The sequence below is a fragment of the Hylobates moloch genome, unplaced genomic scaffold (assembly GCF_009828535.3).
Source record: "Hylobates moloch isolate HMO894 unplaced genomic scaffold, HMol_V3 SCAFFOLD_1, whole genome shotgun sequence".
Lineage (NCBI taxonomy): Eukaryota > Metazoa > Chordata > Mammalia > Primates > Hylobatidae > Hylobates > Hylobates moloch.
In genome coordinates, this window is record NW_026652276.1 from 101,541,154 (window position 1) to 101,551,743 (window position 10,590).

Here is a 10,590-nt window from a genome sequence, read left to right on the forward strand (position 1 = left end):
TGATCTGGGCTCACTGCAACCTCTGCCTCCTGGGTTCAAGCGATTCTCCTACCTCAGCCTCCCGAGTAGCTGGGATTACAGGCACATGCCCCATGCTCAGCTAATTTTTGTATTTTTAGTAGAGACGAGGTTTCACCATCTTGGCCAGGCTGGTCTCGAACGCCTGACCTCGTGATCTACCCGCCTCGGCCTCCCAAAGTGCTGGGATTACAGGCATGAGCTACTGCGCCCAGCTGCTAATTTTTAAAAATATAGTTTTTGAGGCTGGGTGTAGTGACTGTAGTAATCCCAGCACTTTGGGAGGCCAAGGTGGGCAGGTCACTTGAGGTCATGAGTTTGAGACCAGCCTGGCGAACATGGTGAAACCCCGTCTCGACTAAAATTACAAAAATTAGCCGGGTGTGGTGGAACGTGTTTGTAATCCCAAGTACTCGGGAGGCTGAAGCAGAAGAATCACTTGAACCTGGGAGGCGGAGGTTGCAGTGAGCTGAGATCACACCACCGCACTACAGCGTGGATGACAGAGTGAGACTCTGTCTCAAAAAAATATAATAAAAATATATTTCTTGTAGAGACAGGGCCTCATTGTGTTGCCCAGGCTGGTCTTGAACTCCTGGCTCAAGGGATCCTCCTGCTTCAGCCTCCCAAAGTGCCGAGATTACAGGCATGAGCCACAGCGCCCAACAGCTTTTAGTATATCAACAAGGTTGTGCAACCATCACCAATTCCAGAACCTTCTTACTTCCCCAAAACGAAACACTACACCCATTAAATGGTAACTCTCCATTCTCCCGTCCCCAGTAACGACTAAGCTACTTCTTGTTTCCATGGATTTGCCTGTAATGGGCATTTCATAGGATGCAGTCACACAACATGTGACCTTTTGTGTCTGGCTTTTTAAAATTTGTCAAGGTTCCTCCTCAACTGTGACTGCTTCATTCCTTTTCACGGTTGAGTAATATTCCATCCTGTGAACGTATCACACTTTATCAGTGGATGCATAATTTGGTTTTTTCCACTGAGGGGCTACTGTAAATAATGCTGCCATGAGCATCTGTGTGCAGGCTTCTGTGGGCACATTTTCAATTCTCTTGAGTATGTACCTAGGAGCAGAACTGTGGGCATATGCTAATGCTCCTTTTTGAGGGTCTGTTTGCCAAAGTGGCTGCATTTTACATTCCCAGTAGCAGTGGATGAGGGTCCCATTTCTCGACATCCTCTCCAACATTGCTTTTTGTTTTAATATAGTCATCGTAATGGGCATAATATGGCATCTCATGGTTTTGTTTTTATATACATTTTTTGAGACGGAGTCTTGCTCTGTCGCCAGGCTGGAATACAGTGGCGTGATCTCGGCTCACTGCAACCTCCGCCTCTCGGGTTCAAGCAATTCTCCTGCTTCAGCCTCTCGAGTAGCTGGGATTACAGATGTGCACCACCACACCCGGATAACTTTTTGTATTTTTGGCAGAGACAGGGTTTCATGTTGTCCAGGCTGGTCTTGAACTGCTGACCTCAACTGATCCACCCGCCTCAGCCTCCCAAAGTGCTGGGATAACAGGCATGATCCACCGTGCCCAGCCTGGCCATTTATCTTCTTTGGAGGAGCATCTATTTGAGTTCTTTGCCCATTTTTAATTTGGGTTGTCTTTTTGTTGTTGAGGTATTTTGTTGTTGTTATTTTTGAGATGGAGTCCAGGCTGGAGTGCAGTGGTACAATCTCGGCTCACTGCAACCTCTGCCTTCCAGGTTCAAGCAATTCTCCTGCCTCAGCCTCCCGAGTAGCTGGAATTATAGGTGCACACCACCACGCCCAGCTAATTTTTGTATTTTTAGTAGAGACGGGGTTTCACCACGTTGGCCAGGCTGGTCTCGAACTCCTGACCTCAGGTGATCCACCCACCTCAGCTTCACAAAGTGCTGGGATTACAGGCATAAGCCACTCTACCCGGCCTATTGCTGAGTTCTACGGGTTCTTTATATATTCTGGATACTAGATCCTTATCAGGTATGCAATTTGAAAATACTTTCTCCCATCCTCATCCTCAGAATCCTTTCAAGGAGAAGCACCCAAGGCTCAGGCGCCCACCCCAACTCCCGCACTCACAGGCAGTGTGAGTACAGAGTCTCAAATGTGGAACCAGGCTGGGCACAGTGGCTCACGCCTGTAATCCCAGCACTTTAGGAGGCTGAGGCGGGAGGATCACCTGAGGTTAGGAGTTCAAGACCAGCCTGGCCAACATGGTGAAACTCTGTCTCTACTAAAAATACAAAAATTAGCTGGACGTGGTGGTGGGTGTCTGTAGTCCCAGCTACTTGGGAGGCTGAGGCAGGAGAATCACTTGAACCTGTGAGGTGGAGGTTGCAGTGAGCTGTGATGGCGCCACCGCACTCCAGCCTGGACGACAGAGCGAGGATCCGTCTCAAAAACAAACAACAACAAATCAAATGTGGAACCAAACTGGTTTGGGGTTCAGCTATGCTGAGGTCTTCTTTTTTTTTTTTTTTTTTTTTTTTTTTTGAGACGGAGTCTGCTCTATCACCCAGGCTGGAGTGTTGTAAAATAGATTTTTTAACAGAGAAAGGGGTCACCAAGGCCAAAGTGCCTCTGCTTCCCACAGCCATGAACGAGGTGGCCCTACCATCCCCCTCTGGTCCCAGGCCCAAACTACTCCTCCCGGACAAGCAGCAAGATCTTGACTGGGGATATCTGATCCTCCTTCCAAGAGGAGGAAGAATTAGAACTTTGAGAATGGTGTCAGATCAACCCTGGCCTGGATTCCACCTACCTAGCCAAGCATTCAATCTGTGTCTTTCTATTATTATTTTACAGATGGGATCTTGCTCTGTTGCCCAGGCTGGAGTGCAGTGGTGCAATCATAGCTCACTGCAGCCTTGAACTCCTGGGCTCAAGCCATCCTCCCGCCTCAGCCTCCCGACCGCTGGGACTACAGACAGGTGCCATCATGCCTGGCTTATTTATTATTTTTTTGAGACGGAATCTCGCTCTGTGGCTCAGGCTGGAGTGCAGTGGCACGATCTTGGCACACTGCAACCTCCACCTCCCAGGTTCAAACGATTCTCCTGCGCCCAAATCTGACCTCAGGTGATCCACTCTTGGCCTCCAAATCTAGGATTAGAGGCTGACCACCCACCTGGCTTAATGTTTTAAAGACAGGCTCATCTCAAACTTCTGGACTAAAGTGAGCCTCCTGTCTCGACCTTTTGAGCAGCTGGGATAACAGGCATGTGTCACCATGCCTGGTTCAAGTCATTGCACCTTTGAACCTCTTTCCACATCAGTAAAACAGAGATAGCAGCGGCAATCCTAAGTGAGTGGCATTTTGTGAACCACAACCCCAGGGCCACAAAGGTGACAGCTGGTGCTGTGGGGTGACAGCCCCTGGCACGGCAGGGACATCAGTGTGGGGCATGTGGAGGCCGCACAGTCCAGCACCGTGGGCTCCTCCATGCCTCGCTGTGGCCTGTTCTTCAGTTATCAAATGGGAGCTGATGAGCCCATGCGACCCCTTCTTGCTCTGATGCAGGAAGTGGGGGGGCACACACACACACACACAAGTGCGCACACACGCATGCATGCACACACACTCAGGACCTGCTGGCTTTGGCTATAGAGCATTTATTGCAAACAAAATTGAGGTAAAAGAAGCTGACCCAGAACCCACGCCCGTCCAGGCTGGGGAAGTCTCTACTCACCCCACGCCAGGCCCCGAGCACTGCGGGCCCGAAGCAGCCCCCAGAGGACAGACGGGCCCTGCGCACTGAGGTAGCTGCATCTTAAGCCCCCATGAGTACAACTGCCCAGGGCTGCCCAATTCTTGGAGGGGAGGAGGAGAGAGAGGCAGGCAGGGGGAGCCCCGGCTTCAGGTGGGGCACACCCCACAGCCTCAACAAACCTCCCAGCCTCTCGGGCTGGACACTTCCTGCCTGGCCACCCAGCCAGCCATGGGGCAGCAGGGTGGCCACCAGAGGCGGGCGTGCTGGGGTGCAAGGTCACTGCTGCTCCAGGCAGTCCTCGGTCACCCCCTGGGCAGCCAGCTCAGCCAGCACGTTCTGCAAGTAGTTGGGGTCGGGATAGCCGTGGCCCGTAACGTTGCGGTCCATCTCTGTCTTGTGGTGGATCTCGTTCCACACCACGGTGTCCGTCTCACCTGTGGTGCTGGACGTGCCCACTGTGAAGATGAGCCGCCTCTTCCAGGCCACCTTCAGGAGCTCTAGGACCTGCCCGGGGAGGAGGAGGGGGAAGAGGAAGGAGGGGACGGGGAGTGAGAGGGGCTCAGTGAGCAGGCACAGGTTGGCACCATGTTCTTCCCATCCCAGCCCCTCCTAGGTGAACTCATCCACTCCCTGGCACTCACCCCATCTGCGGGGACCCCAAAACTGCCCAATGGACAGTACATTAGGATCCCACGTGAGCCTGGGCTCCAGCGCACCTCTCCTCGGTGCCCGGCACTGCCATCCGTTTTGTCCTGATGCCCAGGCACCATGCTCGAGTCCTCCCTGCTTCCACAGCCGGTGCTGGACGAGCGCCCGCCCACCCACCCTCCCTGGTGGAATCCAGGCCTCCCTGCCCTCTCCCCGCCTCCAGCTCCGCCACCTCGAGCCCATTTTCACACGGCCAGAGCTTTTTCAAAGCTCCATCAGCAGCTCCACCTCCGTGGCTTTGCTGGGCGCTCAGAACCAGCTCTACCCCTGGGGCTGGGCTGGGGGGCGGCCCTGTCTTCACACCCACACCTCGCGCTCCCACCTTCCTCGCCAGCTGTCCTGCCTTCCTGGAAGGCTCGTCCCCAGCCTTCTCTGCAGCCACAAAGTCCCTATTCATGTCTCAGTGCAGACACAACTGCTCCAGCCTTCCTTGGTCACCTGGTCTAACACGGCCCCCGGTCCCTCCCTGTCATACTCTGACTTTCAGGAGCTCCTGACCCCACCCAGCAGGGTGCTGGAAGGTGATGGCCTCTCCTCCTCCCTCGAGGCTCTGTGAGGTCCAGGCTGCCCTCCCTGTACCTACAGCAGGTCCCCAGAAAAGAGCAGCAGACACTCGGCCTGGCCTCAGCCTCTGTCCTCCGCTGCAGAAGCAGAGTCCAGTGTGGCGCCTGGCCTCCCGACGCCTGGTCAGGGCCCCGTCCACCCCCGGGGCGTGTGGTGGCACTCACCTTGCGGCCCTGGGCGTTGTCTGGAAGGTAGCACTGGCGGGGAAACCCTCTGGCAGTGAACGGCTTTCCGGGATTGGGGTGCTCAGGGCCCTGCGGGAGGAACAGACACCAGGATAGGGTGCTCTGAGAGCCCGCACAGGGACAGGCCCCTGCACAGCTCCAACTCCTCCCCAACTCCGAGATGCCAACCCCGAATGTTCCTCAATTTCCCTCTGAGCTGTGGAGAAGTGGAGGGAAACCAGGGGAAAGGCTCATGGTTCAACAAGACAAAGAGACGCCTCCATCCACCACAGGTGGACCTTGGCTGGCAGCCAGTGCCCGCTGCCTGCTGCCCCCTGTTATCTTCCCACCCTGCCCCGGGCCCTGTGATCCACCTTGGCTCAAGACAGGAGACCGAAAGGGCCAGGGCCCGTCTGAGTCTCCTCTGGGATCCTGGGGCCTTGTGCCTGGGCTCCTGACACCCACACACCTGGCCCTGCCACTCTCAACCCAAGGTTCCTCGCCGCACACCCTGCTGTGACCCCCCTTCTCCAGCCCCTCCACAGGGTTCCTCCCACTGAACTGCCTGCCCTGCTGCCCAGAACAAGTCCGGCTAAGATGGCTCCTTCTCTAGGAAGGCTTCCCTGGTTTGGGAAAGAGTGGAGGGCCAGCTCTTTTCTGCCACAGCCCTAAGAGCTTGCCCTAAGCCCCAGCACTGCCTCCCCATTCCCAGTCCTCCATGGCCCTGGTCTTAGGGGACCTGGGGGCCTGAGCTTGGTGACATGGGCATCCTCAGCCTTGATCCAGGGGCAGACTGCTGGGACGTGGGCGGGGTGGGAAGAGGAGTGGCCAGGAGTGGGGGACTCCAGGAAGGCCCCTCACCTGGATGCCATGGGGTATGTTGTAAACTATGAGGATGGTCCCGCAGTCCTCGTGGCCGGGGAGCGACATCTGGAACCGTAATACCTCCATCTTTCCCTGGGGCTGGGTCCCTGTCTTCTCTCCATAGATGGTTTTGCAGGAGGGACACTGCAGACTTCCATCCTGACAGAGGCAGACGCAACCCACTGAGCTGGTAGTCTGAGAACACCCAAGACCGTCACCTCCACCGTCAGATGGTAAAGGGCCCTGGGAATGGGCCGGCCGCCATCCCAGGGAGTTGCTGGCAGCCTCCTGCCCAGAAACTGGCTTCCAACAGCTTCCCTGGAAAGCTGTGTTTTGCACCAGCAACTCATGCCATTTTCGTTAAAGGAGCATGCTATCAGGAGACAGGTGGCAAGTGGGAAAACTCGGATCCTGAGCAGAAATCTCCATGGGTGAATCGCATTTGCAGTTGGACAGACAGCCTTGCAGCGCCTGATCTGCAGAGCTGGGCCCTGGCTGCCCAGGACAGTAGACACTAGGGAAGGCCAAGCCAGGCTCTGATGCGCCACATGACTCAGCTCTCTAAGCCTCCAAACTCTGCCCATCCCGCCTGAAGGCCGACGCAGGGAGAGCGGCTGGGGGTCGGTCTGGGCGCGGCTCTTCATGTGTAGGCTGCCGTGGGGCCCAGGGTCAGCCCTGCCTCGAGGCCTAGCTCCCACCTCCCAGCGGGGTGACCCTGGGCACAGCCCCTGCTCTGGGCCTCTCCCTCATGAGCACTGTGCTGACTGCACAGGGATGCTGTAAGGAAGAAGGCAGACAGTATCTGCGGTGCTTACAAGTGGCCGAGGGGGAGGCGGTGCCCTGAGGCTCAGAGAAGCCCAGAATCTTCTCAGGCCTGGCTGGAGGGGTGGAGGGAACCGGCCACATTGGTCCTCCTTTCTAAAGTGTGGGGCAGACCTAGGAGAGTGGGGCAGACCTAGGAGGGTAGGGCAGGCCTAGGAGAGCCGGCCAGGCTTTTAGAAAGGTCTTCAAGCTGGCCCCATGCCCAGCATCATCTTTTGCAGAGGCCCATTCCTACAGCCACCCCCGGAACCCTCCCGCCCCTGCAGGGGCCAGCTCAGGACTGTGGGGGCGGGCCACCCGCCTTCGGCCCGGGCCAGTAGGGGCACCTTGTTGCCATTGCAGTACATGGCCAGCAGGCACAGCAGGTGGAAGGCGTGGCTGCACTTGGTGAGGCGGCCCACAGCCAGGGGCCCAATTGCCTTGCTGTCAGTCACATCGCTGTATCCAGATGCTGCGGACAGCTTCTCCATGCAGATGATGCAGTCCTGGAGGAGACCAAACACGGGTCATGCTCACCAACAGTGGGCTGGGCTGACACGGGCCAGTCTTGGAAAAAGAGGCTTTCATGTGCTGAAATGCTGGAAGTGCGGTCAAAGTCAATTCCAAGGCCAGGCGCAGTGGCTCGGGCCTGTAATCCCAGCACTCTGGGAGGCCGATCACTTGAGGTCAGGAATTTGAGGCCAGCCTGGCCAACATGGGAAAACCCCATCTCTACTAAGAATACAAAAATTAGCTGGGCGTGTTGGGGGGCGCCTATAATCCCAGCTACTCGGGAGGCTGAGGCAAGAGAATTGCTTGAACTCAGGAGGCAGAGGTTGCAGAGCTGAGATTGTGCCACTGCACTCCAGCCTGGGCGACAGAACGAGACTCCGTCTCAGAAAAAAAAAAGAAAGAAAAAAAGTCCATTCCACAGGCTGGAAACACAGGTGAGTCACCGGCCCTGTGCCCTTGAAGGGCTTACCAGCAGCACAGGCCCGACATGACAGCGGGAGCCACCAAATGGGGAGGACAGACAGGGCAGGATCCTGGGGAAGGCCCTCAGAGTGGGGTCTTACAAGGGAGACAGGAATTGCCAGATGGACAAGCACAGAGTGGGCACCCAGGAAGAGGAAGGAGGACGTTCTGAACGAGGAGCCAACACATGGGCACTAAAGCTGGCAGGGGGTGGGCTGGGAGCAGGAGATGAGACAGGATCAGGAAGAGGCGGGCCCTCGGGGCTCTGGCTGCCACACTCAGGGGCTTGGGGCTGTGTGTGAGTTGGGGGTCCTGCTGGGGGTTCCAGGCAGGGAGTGCTCCCATGATCCACGTTGCATGCTGGCTGTGCAGACGGCAGCTTGGAGAGGAGGAGCCTGGAGTGAAACGGCCTAGTCACACCAGATGGGCACCAGGGCTGAGACAGCTGAGCGCTGGGCAGATGGGAATGTGGCAAGGGCTTGTGGAAGGGGTGGGACACATGAGGAGGACTTTCAGGCTCCTTTCCAAACCTTTACTTACCAGATTTTTCTCATGGACTCAACAGACTGGAGAAAGAGACAAGTGAAGAGTCCCTGGGTACTGGGGCTCCTGGCCTTCCACCCGCCCCCAGGTATCTGAAGATCTCTGGGTATTGGTACTCCCGGCCTTCCACCCACCCCCAAGTATCTGAAGATCTCTGGGTATTGGTACTCCCGGCCATTCACCCATCCCCCCAACAGTATCTCCAGGGCTCCCCGCTAAAATCAGGGGAAAGTGGTGCTGCAGCCCCCAAAACGTGGCTCAGCAGAGGTTCAGGCTCTATGGAAGCGCAACAGGACTCTGACTGGTCCCGTTCATTACAGGAGGCCAGGAGGACAGGGCTGCAGTGAGCTGTGATCACGCCACTGCACTGAGCCTGGGCGACAGTGTGTGCCCCTCTCTTTAAGAATAAAAAAATTATAGGAACCTTGACCAGCTCTCCCAACAGCTGGTGGGCAGGACAGCCACCTGGACGAGGCCACCTCACTTCTACACCAGCATCCGCACGGTGGAGAGTGGGGCAGGCTGGCCCATCCCTTGTCTCCGGAATTCCTGCTCCCAGGACGGCCATCAGGCTATGGAGAGGCCAGGGCCGGGAGAGGAGGGGCTTTGCTCAGGACCACAGCTCCTTAAGTGCAAAGTTCAGACCATAACGATGTGGGTCTCGGGAGGCTGGGAGATGAAACCAAAGGGGCTGGAGCAAGGCCCTGGCACCCAGAGGCACCTGGGAAGCACCCTTCAAGCGAGAAGGGGCGGGTGTCCTTTTCCATCTGGAGTTGTTTCCAAACAGAAACAAAGGCAGCCAAGGTCCCAAGACACAAACCTCATCTGGGGGCACTTTCAGCTCTTCCGTGTAGTTTTTTATGACCTGCTCTGGCTCTGGCTTCGGGGTCGCTCCTAGAAGAGAGAAATACATAAGCAGCGTCCTGAGGAGCACAGGCTGGAGAGGAGGCCAGAGGGTGAGGAAGGCAAGTCAGAGGTCCAAGCTGCCAGGAGGAAAGGCGAGAGGGGCCCAGACAGGGAGGCCAGTGTGCGGGACGGGAGAGCTCAGCGCCAGGCACAGAGCCCCGAGCTCCGTCGGGCAAAGCCTTCCCCAGTCCCACCGTCCGGGGACCCGGCTCAGCCCCAGGAGACATGGAGGATGCAGAAGAGTAGAAACAGCAGCACAGTCTCCTGGGAGCCGCATCCCCGCGCACATTCAGTGAGGAAACCGACCCCGGCGCTTCTGAGGCTGCGCGGAAGAGTCAGACAGCAGCTTCCGGCACAAACTACTCCAGGGGGCGTTGTGGCAGCACGATTTGATTCAACTTGCATTACCCCGGCATGAACATTGCAGGGAGAAGGGAGTCTGGGGTCCAGCATGTACAGGCAGCTGCACGCACGCTGACCGCCACACCGACACTGTCCCGGGAAACGCCCGCCACTGACTGGGAAGGTCTGTCATGTGCTGACTAGCTCCTAAGTCCAGCGACTCTCGGGAGGGGCCAAGACGTGGCAGGAGCCCACCCTGACGGCGTCACTTGCTGTCTGTGCACATGTGCACGAAGCTGGAGGGAGAAGGGCTGCATCTCCATAAACACCGAACCCCGCATCCAGTAAAGCCTCTCCTACAGACAAGAAGCTCCCCGAGCTGGTGAGGATCGGCACGGCCCGGGGCTTTCTCTAGGTAGCGGGAGTAGCAGAACCACAGAGGCCAGCAGCCAAGCCGTGCGGGGGTGAAGGAGGGACGAGGAGCCCAGTGCCACCCGTGGAGGCGCTCCTGACAGGGGCTCCACCCCAAGGTCATGGTGGGGCTGTGGTCGTCCCAGACTCCAGGACCAGAAGGGGCTCTGGTTTGAACCCAAGCTCATGGCCATCAGGGGCTGCAGAGAATTCTAAGCCTGAGGGCTCCCAGCTGCACCTGCTGAACTCCCTTTACACCAAAAAGGGCCAAGGAGGGGACAGTTTGGCAGGGAGGTGGCGTGGTGGGGTGGAGGCTGGAGTCGGCATGGTTTGTTTAATTCTGGTTCTCTTGCTGTGACCGAATCATGCCACCTCTGAGCCTCGGTTCCCTGATCTCAAACGGGAAAGATGAATATGTAACCAAGCTGGAATTGCTGTGATGGCATTGGCTGCTGTGACCTGGAGGGAAGCTGCTGGCAAGACCACACCCTCCAACCCCCATCCACACACCCCACACCTCCACCCACACCCCACACCTACAGACACCACACCTACACACACACCACACACCCCA

The 10,590-nt window shown here is 57.0% G+C and overlaps 1 protein-coding gene across 5 annotated transcripts in view; it reads right to left on the minus strand.

Moving 5' to 3' along the window:
- Positions 1-3,620: 3,620 nt before the first annotated feature.
- Positions 3,621-10,590, minus strand: part of DTX2 (deltex E3 ubiquitin ligase 2) — a 43,618-nt gene continuing 36,648 nt past the window's right edge. For all 5 annotated transcript variants that reach the window (XM_032756205.2, XM_058443760.1, XM_058443752.1 and 2 more), the window contains 5 exons: positions 9,178-9,251; positions 7,187-7,345; positions 6,036-6,197; positions 5,175-5,264; positions 3,621-4,242 (listed from right to left, as the gene is read on the minus strand). In XM_032756205.2, coding sequence (XP_032612096.1) covers positions 4,015-4,242; positions 5,175-5,264; positions 6,036-6,197; positions 7,187-7,345; positions 9,178-9,251 — 713 coding nt within the window. In that variant the 3' untranslated portion in view covers positions 3,621-4,014. The remainder of the gene's footprint in view (positions 4,243-5,174; positions 5,265-6,035; positions 6,198-7,186; positions 7,346-9,177; positions 9,252-10,590) is intronic.